Raw genomic sequence first — 18,771 nt, forward strand, 5'->3', positions numbered from 1 at the left:
GAGGCCAAGTGGCACAGGTGAGGGGGAAACTATCACCTTCATCAAGGAGGGATCTAGGCCCTTCACAACTAATGCGTCAGCAAAACCCAACCTGCTGCAGGCCACAAACTCTTGGGAAATGAGAGTTGGTGTCAGAAGGAGGCTGCAGTTCCCGGAAGTGGTCCACACAGCTCTTCGCCCAGATATCATTCTGTGGTCAGACAAAGATCGTAAAATCATCCTAGTTGAACTGACCATCTCATGGGAGGAGGGTTGTGAGGAGGCACATGAGAGAAAAGCCTTGAAATATCAGCCGTTAATCCAAGAGTGCAAAAACAAGGGGTGGCAGGCATGGCTGTTCCCTGTGGAAATAGGTTGTAGAGGCTTTCCTGCCAAATCAGCATTGCTGACTCATAGGATGGGACAGGAGGATGAATGAGCTTCATGCTGGATATAGATAAAGAGAGAGTAAGAAAGCTGGAAACCAGGAGCAGATGGGCAGTGATTTGGCTACCGCTGCCGACCCACCAACTGGAGAGTGTTCAGACTGCACGATTCAGACTGCACGATTTTCAAAGTAGTCGGGTCACTGTTCTTTTCACACTGCATGACTATCTTGGCCAGCATTCAGTCGCTGCTGTGATCAAACTGCACACAAACTATGTTTCACAACCAAACACGAGAGATGTGACAAGGAAACAATGCGATATCACACATGCATTGGCTGTCAGTCATTGCACGTTGACACGTTTTGTTGCTATGATATGGAATATCCATGGCACTGTAACTTAACTGATTTTGAAGGTAATTTGTTTCAGACTAAAAATGTGGATGTGGAAAATGTGGAATAGTTGCTATGTATGTTTGGAGAACAGCAAGCAGCAATATTAATTTATTTAAAGCAAGAATGTTGTGACAGCTGGTCGGTCTTATATTTGTCCCGCCCCTCCTCCACTCTGATTGGACGGCTGAAAAAAGAGTGACAGTGATGAGCTTAGCGTTTTACTCAAAGTTGAACATTCTTCAACTTGAGGCGACCAGTAAAAAACACAGAGCTCTCAGTGCTTGAGCGTGAAAAAGACGCTTAGTGCCTCGTTATGCTCCTGGCGTTTAAAAAACATGGCGTTCCCATTGAAAACAATTGAAAAAGCATGCTAGCAGCTGGAAAAAATGCTTTGGTGGACACACGGCCTTAATTTCAAAATGATTGTTTAGAAATGTGAACTGATATTTGTACAGCAAAAGATAAAAAGAACTGCTTTAAAACTTTTTTGTGGTAAAAAATACTGATGTGTCTATATCAGTTCGCTCCATGTTTCTCTGAACACTCACCTGATCAGCTTCAGAGCAGATCTTCTTCTTCATCTCCTCTTTCTCTCGTTCATATTCCTCTCTCCACTCCACTCGTCTTCTCTTCAGTTCTTCTTCATGCTGTTCTTCAAGGAGTTTCAGTTTCTCTTCAGAAGTCTTTTGTTGATCTTCTCTCATGTTTCTTTCTTCTGTCAGTCTCTTCTCTAAATCCTCTAGTTGTTCTCGTCTCTCTCTTTCTATTCTCTCTTTCTCTCTGATTATTCCCTCCATTTCACTCTTTAGTCTCTGAATCTGTTCATCACTAAACTGTTTTTCTTTGTCTCTTCTTTTCTCATCTTCTTCTCTTTTCATCTTTTCCTCTAGCTTATGTTTCTCCCATTCCTCTCGTTCTCTCTTCATCTCTTCATGCATCCTTTCCTCACTCACTTCTTTCTCTTTTATTTCTCTTTTATATCGCTCTTTGCTCTCATCAAACTCTTCTTCTCTTCTCTTTCTCTCTTTGTCATGGTTCTGTCGTTCATTCTCTATTCTGTTCATCAGTCTGTCTATTTCAGTGTCATATCTGAGCTGAAGTTTTTCCTTTTCCTTCTTTACATTCTCTTTTTCTTTCCTCATTTCCTCTATTTCATGTTTGAATGTCTCTCGTTCTCGTCTCATCTCGTCTCGTATCTCTCTCTGATGTTTCTCTTGTTCTCTTATTTCTCTTTTATATCGTTCTTCTCTCTCATTAAACTCTTCTTCTCTTTTCTTTCTCTCTGTTTCATGATTCTGTCGTTCTCCCTCCATCATCATCTTCATTCTCTCTTTCTCTTCTTGTTTCTTCATCAGTTCTTCTCTTTCTCTGTTCAGTTTCTCCGTCAAGATCTTCACCTTGTTTTCTTCTGCTTCATGTTTAGATTGAAGATCTTCTTTCTCTTTCATAAGTGTTTTATATCGTTCTTCTCTCTCATTAATTTCCTCTTCTCTATTCTTCCTCTCATTCTCTATTCTGTTCATCAGTCTGTCTACTTCTGTGTCATATTTCATCTGAAGATTTTCCTTATCTTTCTTCAAATTCTCTTTTTCTTGTCTCATTTTCTCTATTTCATGTTTGAATGTCTCTCGTTCTCGTCTCATCTCGTCTCGTATCTTTCTCTCGTGATCCTCTTGTTCTGTTATTTCTCTTTTCAGTTCTTCTTCTCTTCTCTTTCTTTCTTTGTCATGATTCTGTCTTTCTTCCTCCATCATCATCTTCATTCTCTCTTTCTCTTCTTCCAGTTTCTTCATCAGTTCTTCTCTTTCTCTGACTCTGTCCATCAAGTTCTTCATTTGTTGTTCTCGCTTTTCTCTGTCCATTTGTCTGAACATCTTACATGAGTAGAAACTCCCTCCGTTTTCTTCCACCATGTTATCTATCTTCTCCAGTAGATCAGACACCTGTGTTCGGTCCCCAGTCTGATTATTATTGAACACATGGTATCTGTTTCCACACGCTTCAATCAGGTTTCTGATCACAGATCCTGGTTTCCCCAGATACTGATCAATAGTTTTGTTCTTCAGATCGTCTCCTCTGGTGAAGAGCACCATGGTGAACATTAAAGATTTCTCTCCAAACATCTCTTGGATGATCTTCACTGATGTTGCTTCTTCTTGAGTGAATCGTTGTCCTAAATTGAGCACAATGATGAACACATGTGGTCCAGGCAGGATCATGGAGATGCAGTGTCTGATTTCTCTCTGGATCTCCTCATTACTCAGTTCAGTATCTAACAGTCCTGGAGTGTCGATCACAGTGACGTGTCGGCCATTGATTTCAGATGATTCTCTCTGACTCTCTTTAGTCACTGACTCTTGAGATGTTTCTGCTGTAAATGCGTCTCTTCCTAAGATTGTGTTTCCTGTTGCACTCTTCCCAACTCCAGTTTTTCCCAGCAGCACGATCCTCACTTCATCTGTGTTTTCACTTGAACCTGAAAATTAATAAACAAAAATCATATTGAAATTTAAGAAAACATGACGAGATCAACAGGGGTTCAGGGAAAAGATGAGCCAATCGGCCAATAGGTGGCACTATAGCGATAAAATGTGTGAAATGGCTCATAACTCCTAAACCGTTTGTCCTAGAATCAGGGGTGTATTCCAGAAAGCAGGGTTAACATAGGTGCCTACGCACCTTCGGTGCTTGGCCCCTAATAAATATAGCTGCAAGCAGCAATTACGGGGCCAAGCTCAAAAACGGGACAAGAAGCCATCCAACATGCCCATGAGCATCAGACCAACTGCAACAGTGCAGATCTTAACACCTATTAAGATCATTTTAGGCAAAAGAGCTGAAAAATGATCAAAAATGAGGATTTACTGGTTCATCACTTTTGACCAATAGGTGGCGCTGTGTCTAAATTCTTGTGGAATGGTCAGACTGAGGTGACAATGACACTTGCAAAGTTTGGTGTCAATATGTCAAAGCATTGCAGAGATGCAGCTTCAAGAGTCAAATTTGCATCATGCCTCAAAATCTTTGCTCTGGTATACAAAAACGGTTTGACTTATCGACTTGAAATCCATAACTTTTTGTTGGCATGGTCTGAAGATGATACGGTTCAATTTTGGTGAAAATCGGAACAACAGTCTAGGAGGAGTTCGAAAAAGTATGTTTTTAAAGAAAAACAATATGGCGGACAGGAAGTTCAGCCGACTATGGCAAATTTGATATCTATGTTCTCAGCATGACCAACTGATCAACGGAGACCAGTTCCATTACAATCGGTTAATACAGTCTAAAGTTATTGCCATTTTTGTCAATTTTATTATAACTTTTGACCACAAGGTGGCGCTGGTCCAAAACTTCTCAGGCTCCTTCAGGGCATACCGAGTTTCGTAACAATACGCTAATGTGTTCGGAAAATACAGCATTTTACCACAAAATTCAAATTGGCCGGCGGCCAAAATGTCTGAAATGGGAAAATTGAAATGGGAAAAAGTTATCCTTCGACTCGGCATGATGCCCCGAATCCAACGAGACTGAATTTATGATTTTTGGACAAACCCATCAGAAGTTATAAGCAAAAATATCAATTTTTCATAATTCCGCACCAGTAGGTGGCGCTGCGCCAAAACTCTGCATGTTGCCTCAGGTCATTCTTGTGATGACATGTACGAAGTTTGGTCTGAATACGATAAAGCGTTGCGGAGATACAGCCTTATCTCTATTTTCGCAAGCACTACATACAATTCATTCGCATGTTTTACAAAAACCGTTTGAGGAATCGACTTGAATTCCATAAATTTTTGTCGGCATGGTCTGAAGATGATCTGATTCAATTTTCGTGAAAATCGGAGTAACGGCCTAGGAGGAGTTCGAAAAAGTAAGTTTTTCAGAAAATTCAAAATGGCAGAAAAATTTTCATGACGGAAAATGACTTCATAGGGTACAATCGATTCGTCTTGAGCAAGCGGCAACCTCCCCCAGTCTCTCGTGAAGCCAATACGGAAGTGACTTAAACTGCGATTCATCGACTGGCCGCTAGGGACAGGCTCCAAAAGAGAGCAGAATCTCATTGAGTCCCATGTTAAATTGGCCAAGTTTACAGCAGAAAAAAACATATTTACAAGTTGGTTCAAACTGTGGTTTTGGTCTATACTGCTAATTTTGCCCTTCATGACAACTCTGAGGGGGGTGAATTTTTTTCTAACTCATTCTTTTAAATTATATTAAGCCTTAAAGTTCTGCATAATTAAGGGCATGGTCACTTGAGTGACAGGTAGATGCCGCTGCTGTCTGTGAGCCGTCACTCACTTTACCTTAGCTAATTCCAGCCGCTGAATTTGGCATCTAAGCCGTATTTGTGCTCGATTATTTTATACAATTATTAAATATGGCTTGCTGCATAATATTCGAGACTGATGTGTGTCTGTGTAGATGTGCATGCATGCGGAAGAAACAGAACACACGTTGTTTGGATCGTGGCATTGGCTAAAAGTTTTGTTTGTGAGATTTACTACAATGACAATACCAGGAGGATATACAACTCTGACAGCACTGCTTGGATATTATAACTAAAACTGCTGCACTATTTAGAAAAAATATACTTTGGACACGGGCTCATTTGCTTGTCAGATACGATCGTATACAGTTTTACAACATAAACGCTGCTCAGATTGCATCCTTTCTTGAAGAACGATGACAGAGAGCAGATCATTCAGAAGAAATGTTATGCAAACAATGTATAATATATCAATATTTCATGGACAAAAAGTACTGTTTTTGTTTTGCAATGGACATTTATATTTTACCTAAGTGCCACAGACTGGATTCATTTCGCGATCTATATTATAAAGGTATGAAGTCCCATTTTGATTTTCCATGTTGTTATTTGCACACCCAACACAAATTACTGGTGTTGGAGCATCTATATCTTTAAAAAAAACACCGCATATTGACAGTAAACCTTTATCACTTTCTGATGATAAAACTTATCTTCATTAATAATTTAGATAGTATCTAGCTCCTTTGCTTGCTAACATGGTCACGTTGAGCTAGGCGGGCGTGGTTTCAGCAACCAGTCACATCAGCTCAAACCACCTCCCCGCCTCTTTGCCCATTTTTAGTTATCCGGGAGTGACGTGCGGTGACGCGCAGCTAAGATGGCCACGGCCTCATTTACGCATCAAAACTGCTGTTCAGAAATCTATGGGTGACGTCACAGACACTACGTCCATATTTTTTTACAGTCTATGGTCTTGAGCCATGGAATCAGAGGAAAAAAATAATTTTGTTTCTAGCCCTTACGGTTCAAAAGTTACTAGCATAAACATAAGTGCAACTTTGGACAGCTGGTGGCGCTAGAGGGATTGAGTTAGAGACTCCAAATTTGCTATGTACAAAGGTCAGACTGTCCTCTAACTGTATGCCAAATTTCACAACTTTTCCGCAAGCGGTTCTATGGGCTGCCATAGACTTCAAGAGCGGAAGAAGAAGAAGAAGAAGAAGAAGAAGAAGAAGCGGAAGAAGAATAATAATAAAAAGAAATCTAACAGACACAATAGGTGCCTTCGCACCTTCGGTGCTTGGCCCCTAATAATTAAATGGAACACCAACGGATACAATAGGTGCCTACGCACCTTCGGTGCTTGGCCCCTAAATATAGCTGCAAGCAGCAATTAGCCTTTCGCCAAGCCCCGCCCCCCTTAGTTACTGTTGCTTTGTCCGACAAGCCGTGGCGCTGTCATGCCACACGCAGTGAAAAATACATCGCGGAACAAAGAGGATACTGACCACACATCGACAGACAAGACAGAGCAGGTTACTTATGATATTAAACAAAGTCCCAGCTTTCAAACCGTGTAGTTATTAAAGAAATTCAAACAATAAAAACCGTTTTGTTGCTCTTTAATGTGTCGTGACAGATTGCTGTAGATCCTCAGCTCAACCGCGCGTAAACCGATCATCTCTTCCTATTAGTCCATTTAAAGCGTCAAATAAACATGAATGAACATGAGAATGAATGTTGTTTCAAACACGGAAAGACGTCAATACACACCATTTTTCAAGTGTAACGATTCGATTTTGGTGAAAATCGGAGCAACGGTCTAGGAGGAGTTCAAAAAAGTAGGTTTATAAAGAAAAACAATACAGCGGACAGGAAGTTCAGCTGACTATGGCAAATTTGATATCTATGTTCTCAGCATGACCCAAGGAATCTACTGAGACCAGTTTCATTACTATCGGTTAATATAGTAAAAAGTTATTAGCATTTTTGTAAATTTTGTTATAACTTTTGACCACAAGGTGGCGCAGTGCCGAAACTTCTCAGGCTCCTTCAGGGCATTGTCCTGATGACCCAGACCAAGTTTCGTAATGATACGCTAATGCGTTCATAAAATACAGCATTTTAGCACAAAATTCAAAATGGCCAACTGCTAAAATGGCCAATATGGGAAAATTGGATATCATTTTGGACAAACCCATCAGAAGTTATAAGCAAAAATAGCCATTTTTCATATCTCCGCACCAGTAGGTGGCGCTGCGCCGAAACACTGCATGATGCCTCAGGTCAGTTTGGTCTGAGTACGATTAAGCGTTGCAGAGATACAGCCTTACTTCTATTTTCGCAAGCACTATGTGCAATTCGATCACGTGTTTTTCAAAAATGTTTTGAGGAATCAGCTTGAATTCCATAACTTTTTGTCAGCATGGTCTGAAGATGATCTGATTCAATTTTCGTGAAAATCGGAGTAACGGCCTAGGAGGAGTTCGAAAAAGTAGGTTTTTCAGAAAATTCAAAATGGCGGAAAAATTGTCATGACAGAAAATGACGTCATAGGGTGCATTCGATTCGTCTTGACCCAAGGAATCAGAGGAAAAAAGTTCAAAAGTTATTAGCATAAACATAAGTGCAACTTTGGACAGCTGGTGGCGCTAGAGGGATTGAGTTAGAGACTCCAAATTTGCTACAGACAAAGGTCAGACCTTCGGTGCTTGGCCCCTAATAATTAAAGCTGCAAGCAGCAATTACGGGGCCAAGCACTAAAGCGGCACAACAAGCCAGCCAACACGGCCGTGAGCATCAGACATGAGTATCAGACTCAAAAGTTATAAGCATATTAAAAAAAAAATCTCCACTATTCTCCACATAAAGCCCTGAATCCTAGGAGACCAAAGTTATGATTTTTGGACAAACCCATCAGAAGTTATAAGCATAATAATCCATTTTTCATATCTCCAGACCAGTAGGTGGCACTGCACCGAAACTCTGCATGATGCCTCAGGTCATGCTTGTACCAAGTTTGGTAAGAATACAATAAAGCGTTGTGGAGATATAACCTCAAGTCTGATTTCAAGCTTTTCGTCAAATTCATTTGTGCCGTTTTCAAGAATGGATGGATCTATAGAAAAGCTTTTAATAACTTTTTGCAAGCATGGTCTGAGGATGATCTATATCATTTTTTGTGAAAATCGGAGTAACGCCCTAGGAGGAGTTCGAAAAAGCAGGTTATTCGCAAAATTCAACATAGCGGACACACCATAAATCGAAACCTAGCATGTTTGGTATTGTTGGACTCAGTAGGGATTCAGAAGTCTAAGAACATGACTCTTTTGAAAATAAGTTGACCACACCCATAGTGATAAGTATTTGAATATTTGATTTTACCACTAGGTGGCGCTGGTCCGAAACTTCTCAGGCTCCATCAGGGCATTGTGCTGATGAGCCATACCGAGTTTCATAATGATACGCAAATGTGTTCGTAAAATACAGCATTTTACCACAAAATACAGCATTTTACCACAAAATTCAAAATTGGATATCATTTGACTCTGCATAATGCCCCGAATCCTAGGAGACCAAAGTTATGATTTTTGGACAAACCTATCAGAAGTTATAAGCACAATTAGCCATTTTTCATATCTCCAGACCAGTAGGTGGCACTGCACCGAAACTCTGCATGATGTCTCATACTATTTACACCAAATTTTTTTACTTGGTGCTAATACATTAAAGTTGTTTAATTGCAAACGGATTTTAGATACCTCAAACGGTTTGGCCGTGGCGAGGCAACGAATTTATGGCAAGAAAAGGGAAACAAAGTGTTATAACTTCTGCATACATTAATTGATTTTGATGAAACTTTGGCTTAGTCTTCGTTGTACAAGACCACACAGATGTGACTATTGTGATTCAAAGTCATAGCGCCACCAACAGGAAGCAGAAAATGTGTCACTTTCAGCATACATTGAGATCTCTTATTTTTACCTGATTTGCTTCAAAATTCATCAGAATAATGTTAAAACTTGGCACATGTAATCCTTTGAAAATGGGCAGGGAGGAGGGGCTCTATAGCGGCACCTTGTAGTGCAGTAAATGTGGAGTGAATTTGACATAGTCCTTTGATGTTTAACCGTTTTAAATGCCTATTGCCCACTGTGCACAGTTGCCCTGAAGCCACCGGGGCCCGTCATCGCTGCTCGCAGCTATCTTCTCCAAAGTAAATTTTAGCATTTTAGAGGGCCTAAATGTGCTCGAAAACTCATGAAACTTTGCACATGCATCAGAAGTGGTGAAAATTTACGTCTGTTATGGGTTTCGGAATTGGGCGTGGCAAAATGGCTCGATAGCGCCATCTAACGTACAGCCCCTCTCACTACATTTCACTAGAGTTTTGAAATTCGGTACACACATTTATCAGCCCAATACCTACAAAAAAGTCTCTTGGAGCGAAATCCGAAATTGAACAGGAAGTCAGATATTTTGAATTAATTCACCGTTTTTTTGCATTTTCCAGACGTTGTACTTTAACAAACTCCTTCTAGAGCTTTTATCTGTTACATCATCTGTCTCGTCTAGGTTGTCTTTGGCTGTCACGTGATCCTTGGTTTTGTTCCCACCACTCATCATTCACCATGGACACTGATTACACCCTCAGCTGTTTGTTATTAGTCTGTGTATTTAAGTTCCTCCCTGTGTTTAGTCCAGCGTTCGGTATTGTTTGATGTTACATGTGTTTCTATGTATCCTGACTCCTCTATTAGATTAAACTTTGTTATTGTTACTTATCCTGCCTTCCTCGTCTTCGATAGTGTACGACTGTAACATTATCAGATCAATGTCATATTTGGTCAGTCTAATCTAAAGGCCTTTGTGACGATAAATTGCGAAGATCTAGAGTTTTCACTGAAGGGTGTGTCCGTGGCGCCCTGACAAAGTTTGATGTTTTCGCCATGAAACAGGAAGTTGTTGTAACTCAGACAAACAATGTCCGATCTGCCCCAAATTTCACATATTTTATTAGAGTCGTGACCTGAAGACATCTTCATGACAATATACAGTTACAGTCATAGCGCCACCTGGGGGCAACAGGAAATGACATGTTTTACACTGTGATTAACTCCTCAAAGAGATTTAACCAGATCTACATCATAAGTTGTCAGTCTAATCTTAAGACCTTAGCAATGATAAATATCAAAGATCTTGAGTTTTCGCTGAAGGGCGTGTCCGCTGCGGTCTGACAAAGTCTGATGTTTCGCCATGAAAGAGGAAACTGTTATAACTCAGGCATACTATGTCTGATCTGCTCCAAACTTCACATGTGTGATAAGAGTCCTGGCCTTAAGACATCTATATGACAATATTCAGTTAGTCATAGCGCCACCTGCTGGCAACAGGAAGTGGCATGCTTTATATTGTAATTCACTACCAGATTCACATTTCATCATGCCACGAAGTACCAAACATGCTAGAAACACGTTAAATCATGCAACACTTGGCTGAGTGCTAATGTATGCGATTAACGCCACAAAAGAAACAGGAAGTTGTTGTAACTCAGCCATACAATGTCCGATCTGCTTCAAACTTCACATGTTCAATGATAGTCCTTGCCTGAAGACATCAACATGGCAAAATTCAGTTACGGTCAAAGTGCCACCTGTTGGCAGCAGGAAGTGTGGCATTTCGAAATGACTTTGGCATAATTATCCTGTATTCACTCGCTTACATGCACGACGCCCACTGTTCACTGTTTTCCTGAGGCCAACGGGTGGCGGTGAGCCCGGGTGCGAGGGCCCTTTCAATGCTGCTTGCAGCTTTAATTGGGCTCTATTATTTCTCCACTTTTTTTTCCTTAGCATCAACACACAACTAAGAGTCCATAGTCCATTAGTATTAAAGGGTGCATAATCCATAAAAGTGTTGGTGGGCCCCCCAAATCTTCACACAGGGACAAGGAAAATACCATTTACACCCATTTTTTTGTATGTCTACATATTTTCAGCTATGAGTTTAACCCCTTTTATATGGTAAGTGCTTATGTAACCATTATTGCACTACTGTTTTATTTCAATATACTCAAATAATAGCCCATTTCTGTACTTATTATTTTTAATAATTGCACAGATAACTTATTTTGTAACTTATGCCATGAACTATAATTTGTTAAATGTTCAACTAAATTAGTTTTCTTTTAACCATTAGCAATGATAGAAAGGATACATGAACGATGAGCCAGCAGAGAGGTCACAGCTGGTTCCTGTAGACCACTTCACTCCGACAGGACAGATCTTCAACTGGTGAAACGTTGGCTCACCTAAATGGTCATAGGTGTAGACATGTCTGGGCTTTCTAACTCTCTTGGGCCTGTTGTTTATTGTCCCAGCCTCACTCTGCTCATCTTCAGATTCAATGATCGGTGTTTCCATTTCTCTTTCAATGTTCTGTCCCTTCTCAATGTTCTCCTCTTCAAGGGGTTCTTCTGATACCACCATCTCCTTGGTCACATGTTCAGGTGTTTCCATTCTTGGGCGGAACTCCTCTGCTCTGACATTGAGGGGTAGATTGACCCGTTTAGCCCTTGTCCACAGGGGGTACTCTTCTTCGCTGGAACTATCTGGATCTGACAGGTAAGTACTGTGTTTATATCACACTGTGTTTATTATTTCTTCTCTCTGTCCGTTCTACGTTACTTTCATTGCTTTTTTCTTCGGATTGGGTTCATGAACGTTGGGTTCTTCGACCAGGTAAGGACATGGCAGTAGTAAGTAACACACGCCTTCTTCCTGGTCCTTGGAAGGGTTCTACCACATACACAGGGCTCCCATCACCTTTTCGTTCTTTGACCACATGAATTACGTCCTCCCAGTAGCTACGCAGTTTACCCGGACCGCCTCTGGGTGTGAGGTTTCTCACCAGGACATGGTCACCTGGCTCAAGGGTGGAACTCCATGCCCGTCGATTGTAATTTTTCTGTCCTCTCTTTGCACTTTTCTTTAGACTTTGCATGGCGATAGCATAAGCCTCTTGCATGACATCCCTCCACTCTTATTTTTAGAGACTTATTTTTTATGCAACTTTTTTTCCATCGCATATGCTTGTGGATATTTTGTAAAGTGATCCATGACCACTAGTATGTACTCCTCCCCTCCCTGACACTTGTCCAAGTGTATGTAGTCAATAGAGATAATTTCAAGTGGTGCAGAGGTCTCAATACTTTGGATTGGAGTGCGGGTTATCCTATTAGGTTTTTTTCTTTTCATGCAGTGGCACACCTGAGTAACATAGTGTTCCATCTCTTGTCTCATCTTAGGCCAGAAAAATCATTCCCTAGCAAGAGCAACCATCCTTTCTGCACCTAAATGCCCCATTTCCTCATGTAAGTGCTTATAGACAAGAGGCTTTAAGGATTCAGGAACAACCAACTGATTTCTTGTTGCTGTCTTCCTTCTGAGGATGCCATCTTCATCGATCTGCAGACGAGGCCACTCCCTGAGAAGCCGTCTAACAGCTCCATCCTCTGCCACTTTGTCTTTATGTTTCAAGTACACACACATTTTTTTCAGGGTCAGGACTCAACGAATGACTACATCTGCATTTTGAGCGACTCTGATGTCTTCTGGTACAAGAGGCTGAATCGGTTCTGAGATGTTATACTCCTCTGGTAATGCGTCTACATTACAGGTGAGGGCACTAACTTCTCCCCTGTGATTTTTCTCCAGAGCCTTCCCAATACATTCAATAGCTTCCTGCTGGCACAGTGGTTGGTGCCTCTTATTTCAATTTTTGGACCGCTTCCACCTCTTTGGGATTCATTTTGTATCCCTCTGCAGAGACTACCCGGCCGACGTAGCAGACTTCACCCTTGAAGAAATCACATTTCTTTGGCGTTAGTTTTATTCCACACTGTCGTTGCCGTTGGAGAACTTGACGCACATCCTGAACATGCTGTTCAAAGCTGGGGCTAAACACCAGGACATCATCCAAATACGGGACACAGATTTCATCTCAGAGATCTCCCAGGCATCCCTCCATGTAGCGTTGAAAAGACGCTGGGGCATTAGTCAGCCCAAACGGGATCCTCATCCATTCGTATAACCCCCAGGGTGTAATGAATGCAGTGCAGGGTCTGCTCTTCTTGCTCATGAAGCCCTGGTGGTAAGCTTTCCCCTGGTCCAGCACCGTGAACCAAGAGTTACCTCCCAAGTTTTCCAGGATCTCCTGTATCCTCGGGATTGGATGACGGTCAGACAGCGTCTTCCCATTTAACAGTCTATAGTGTATACATAGACGAAGACCCCATCTCTCTTCCTGACACATACAACAGGTGTAGCGAAAATTAACTCAAAGGGGAAATATTAATAATTATTCATAACTCATTATGATTATTAATTATGATTAATTATGAATATGCAAATCCGTTAATCAGATTAACTGGACGTAGCTACATTAAAATTAACATTACAATCAGTTAACCTGTTCGTCCAGTGAACGCTCAGTGTTGATTGTTTATTAATTCTAAGAAATGTCAATTTCCAAGTTATGGAAAAATAATATTTCTTATTGTACTGTACTACTCACGTAGCCCGGATCTATCACTTAAGAGGCAATTCATTAGCAGACGGAGTCAGAACCAAACGTGTATTGTGCACAATCTTTATTAACTAACTCACAAACACATAACTAAACTAACAAACACATAACATAACATACATAAAGGGTCACACACACACACACACCCACACACACACGCAAGTCAGAATGAGTAATGATAGTGTTGAACCGGAAGAGATGCTGTTACTAGAGCTACATGAAATGCCAAAGGCAATCTGGAAAGGACTCATCAGTTTCTTTTAGCAATAGCAAAGGTAAAGTCTTTACAAATCAATACTAAATCGCTGTTTAGCATTAAAATGTACGATACTTGCAAGATGCCTTTAGGCTGAAGAGCGTCGGATCTGCAGGTTGAGGATAACTCTTGAAGTTATCATCTGAAGTTGTTGCCAGTCTGTTGGGTGATGAGCACATGGCTGGGTGTTGTAGGCCAGGGGCCTACCAGCCTTGCGGCCGGGCCTAGAGAGGCCGGCCGCAAGGAGATTTGTTCGGTCCAGAAGCAAGGAAGAAGAAGAGAGGGAGTGGCACTGTTCGCTGGTTTTTAACCTCTGGTCAAAGTCACACCTCTCAGTTGTTGACCGGACCAATGAAGATGTTGTAATTCTGGGTGGCAACACCCCTCCTGTCAGGGCTTTTACAACCCAGAAAGATTAACAAGCTGAGTTCTTGAATCAGAACTATTAAATATTCTTTTAATACTGATGTGTTGCACAGGTATGGATGTACCGCATACACAAACATTTAAATCTTCCCGCTACGAACGTATAGACACTAAACATGGCATGATTGAAGTTACCGTGCAGGTCATAACATTTAACAATCATCAAACATGTAAATACAATGAGTACAATACAACATCAGTAATAATGGATACCATTTCCTGAGAAGGAATCATTTATAGCACAGTCTGTCTATACATTAATGCCATAGAGTCTGTGTTCTGTGTGGAAAATGCAGGGAAGATGCAGATTTTCTGTGTCTCTACTCTGTTCTCCATGCGGCAACCACATTCCTCAGCGCAATAAACTTGTAACTGAAAACTTCCTGGGGGATGGGGACAGACTCCAGAGTGAGCTTAAAACTATTGGTTAACTAACCAATAATTGTGTCTGATTTGCCTCAGTCATTACAACAGGTGAGGAATACTTCTGGATCCACCCACGGTTGAGTAGATCCTGAATGTGTGTCTTAACTTCTTGGTAGAGATGCCTAGGGATTGCATTGTATGTTTTCTGTACAGGTACATTGTCTTTTAACTGTATGTCCATCTCCAACTCTTTAATGCATCATGTATCCCATTCATCCTTTGCAAAGACATCACATTCCTCTCTGAGCATCTGCCGTACCTTTTCTTGTTGGTCATCTTGCAAATGGCTCAGATCCACAGGTGGATCCCAGGGCTCAGCTGGTGGATCAGGACCGGGCTGCTGCACTGGTAAGGTGACATTGTCATCCAATAGCCCTGAGCTCTGCTCCTCAGTAGGCTTCGCCTGCAGCGGTTAGACAACATCCACGTTGTGCAACCAGCCAAGTATAGTAGGACTGCCCAGTGTGATATCATTTTCTGTTACATTTTCCACAGAGATCTCAATTTTACCCTCATCATCTGCAGGTAGATAGACCAACTGTTCTCTGATCACTAGCCCTGTTGGCCAGGGTGCTTCATAGCTCGGCTCTAACACTGCAGGTGACGCACTTAACACTCTCTTATTCGGCCAACTGCAATGCACCGCCATCAGTTTATTCTTGGGTATGGTCACTGGCCGTCTGCCTACTCTGACTGTATGGGGTTGAACTTCAGGCTTCTGTTTCTTTAAAACGGATAAAACAGCCCTTGCAGTTTTACGACCCATCTCCATTGCTGAGCACAGCCTCTTCACCATGTCACCCGATCGTGTGCCGTCTCCAGATGGATCATTGATCATGGATCAGCGCTAATTCTTCAACCACACTGAATCCGATTATAGGTCGATCAATGTTACTGCTAGCAACCAGGATCTGAACCAGTACAGGTTTGTCACTCAATCCACCCCTCATATGGAAAATCTGTTCCATTTGCAGCTGAGAGTACCAACACTCCTTCTTCAAGCAACTCCTTCACCGGTCGCACCTCAATGTCTGGCAGGTACTTTTTCTTCCAGTTCGTTCCCACTATTGATACCTGTGAACCTGTGTCCCACAGTATTGTAGTGTCGACTCCTCCCAGAGAGGCTCTAACTAGACACCTTTTCCCTACCAGCTTGGCCGTCTGTCGCTGCTTGCCAGTGAGTGGAGTATTTGCACTAAACAGATCCGTTTTTTCTATGTCCTCTGTGTGATGAAGTCAAATATCAATCTTGTTTGTGCTGATGGAGGCATTTTTCTTTCGACAACCCGAAGCCCAATGTTCGGTGCTACCACACTTATAACAGTGATCGCACCTTCCCTCCGCCCTAGACAGCTGACACATCTGACAGCGTTTACCGTTTGGGGTCTTGGGCTATGGTCTGTACTCTGTCTGGCGGTTCACTCATTCTCACTGGTTGAAGCCTAGGTGTTTGCTGAAGACTTGCTATTTGAGTGGTGAGATTCTGAATGGCCTTGCATATGGCTTTATTGCCCTGATTAACCTTCTCCATCAGTGTGTCACGTTTGTTCTTACTGTCTGCTTTGTGCGCTTGGAGCTCTTTATCCACCTTCTCATTTTCCTCAGCAATCACAGCAACTCTGATCATTCTTGCCTTTGATGTAGATGATAACTTATTCTTTTTTTCTGTCTCTAGGTTGTACGCCATCATCACTTTCTCCAGAAGAACCTCATCCTTGACTCCTGGACCTTGTAAGTATGGCTTCACATCAGCTCGGATGGTGTCGTCATGGAGACCAGTTAGTACTGTTTGAAGAAACTGATTTTGAATTAGTTCAGCATTGTACTTCAAACCAGATTTAACTCGTTCTGAAGCGAGAACAATTTGTTGTTGGACCTACCCTGTTTGTCTTCGTGTGTGCCGTGACAGAAGACACCATCACTTTAGGATCCAGCAGGATGGGGATTTGGATCACTCCTCCAGCCACGGTGAGGGAGCGGATGGCTCTTGTTCGGGCGGTGCTGGCTCTGCGACAGGAGGGGAGAGAGATAGGGTGTTTTGCCCAGTTTTTCTGGACGTTGTCAAGAGGGCTGCGGTATAATGATGAGGCGTTAAAAGGGGTTTTTAATGAATGCCTTGATGACCCTCTGCCCCAGTGTGAGTTGGAGGGGCTCCAGACCCTGGATTTTTGGAGTTTTACCCATTATCTCTCCCGCAGAAACCGTGGGCCAACTCATGCTCAGCCAGAGGCCGCTCCTGCCTGTGAGTCCGCCCCAGAGCCTGCTCTAGCCCATGAGTTCGCTCCAGAGTCTACAGAGGAGGTGGGCACAGGTTCAGTGCTGCACTCACGTAAGAGGAGGAAGAGGATGAGGAAGGCTTCAGTCATCCCTCAAGGCCTGGAGGCCTTCCCAGAGTCCACTCCAGTCAGTGAGTCCGCTCCAGTCAGTGAGTCCACTCCAGCCAATGAGTCCATTCCAGAGCCCGCTCCAGCCAGTGAGTCAGCTCCAGTCAATGAGTCCGCTTCAATCAGTGAGTTCACTCCAGAGCCCGCTCCAGCCAGTGAGTTCACTCCAGAGCCCGCTCCAGCCAGTGAGTCCACTCCAGAACTCGCTTCAGTCAGTGAGTCCACTCCAGAGTCCGCTCCAGTCAGTGAGTCCACTCCAGAGCTCGCTCCAGTCAGTGAGTCCACTCCAGAGCCCGCTTCAGTCAGTGAGTCCACTCCAGACTCCGCTCCAGTCAGTGAGTCCACTCCAGAGCCCGCTCCAGCCGGTGAGTCCACTCCAGAGCCCGCTCCAGCCAGCGAGTCCGCTCTGGCCACTGAGTTCACTTCAGAGCCCGCTCCAGTTAGTGAGTTCACTCCAGAGATTGTTCTCTGTTTTCCCAAGCGCCTCGCCCTGCCGGCGCCACCGAAGCGCCTTGCCCTGCCGGCGCCACCGAAGCGCCCTGCCCTGCCGGAGCCAACGAAACGCCTTGCCCTGCCGGCGCCAACGAAGCGCCTGGACCCGCTGGAACCAGCCTGGTCAGTTCCTCCAGCACCACCCTGGCAATCAGCCAGGACTCCAGACCCACTGGAACCAGCCTGGTCAGTTCCTCCAGCGCCACCCTGGCACTCAGCCAGGATTCCAGACCCGCTGGAACCAGCCTGGTCAGTTCCTCCAGCACCACCCTGGCTTTCAGTGGGGCGCCCTGGATCTGGCCCGCCATCCCTCCCCCTGATCCTCCTCTGGCCCACCTCCCTCCTGAGTGTTTGTGTTTTTGTTTTTATGCGTCTGGTGGAGCGCCTGGTAGCCGCTCCTTTGAAGGGAGGTAATGTCACGATCATTACTGGGAGTGCCCTTGTCTGCCACCAGAGGGTACTCCAACCCTGACTGTTTACATCCTGGACTTTGGTTTTCACCCACGAACTACATTACCCATAACTCACCTCCTGGACTCATTATCCTTGTTTCATTGCACCCAGCTGTTTTGTGTTTGTTCAATTAGTGTCTGTCTATTTATACTTGGTTGGTCTCTGTTTTTGTCATGGTGTCTTCATTCATGTTTCCCGAGTCTCTGTTTTGGTTTGCTTTGTGTTTTGTTCCTGTCATTGTTTTGTTTGTACTGTCTTCCTGGATTTTTGACTATTGACTGGTTCATGGATTACGTTTCTGGATTTCCCCAATAAATACCTGCAATTGGACCTACCCTGTTTGTCTTCGTGTGTGCCGTGACATATATATATATATATATATATATATATATATATATATATATATATATATATATGTGTGTGTGTGTGTATAGCCTACCTCAGAAAAGCCATTAATTGACCATAAACTTAAAGTCAGTAGCAAGAAAAAAAAAAAAAAAACTATTTAAAACAAAACGAAATGTATTAGGAACTTAATTATGTAAGCATAAGTATTATAATTGTAAAATGGACAAACTGGGTGTGTGTAATTAAACACATCGTTTTCATTTTATTCTGGAGATTGAACTCGTGCTCTGCTGCCACACTGGAGCGCGTAATCAGTAATCTGTCAAAATGACGGACAGGCTGCAGATTTTTTCCGTCACTGCTA

General features: G+C 42.8%; 1 protein-coding gene across 1 annotated transcript in view; it reads right to left on the minus strand.

Annotated features, from left to right (window-relative positions):
- The window catches only part of LOC125265418 (interferon-induced very large GTPase 1-like), a 63,986-nt gene that overhangs the window by 10,462 nt on the left and 34,753 nt on the right, over positions 1-18,771 (minus strand). The window contains exon 3 of the mRNA XM_048185631.1: positions 1,312-3,239. Within this exon, the coding sequence (XP_048041588.1) occupies positions 1,312-3,239 (1,928 nt within the window). The remainder of the gene's footprint in view (positions 1-1,311; positions 3,240-18,771) is intronic.

Source organism: Megalobrama amblycephala, linkage group LG3 (genome assembly GCF_018812025.1).
Source record: "Megalobrama amblycephala isolate DHTTF-2021 linkage group LG3, ASM1881202v1, whole genome shotgun sequence".
NCBI lineage: Eukaryota > Metazoa > Chordata > Actinopteri > Cypriniformes > Xenocyprididae > Megalobrama > Megalobrama amblycephala.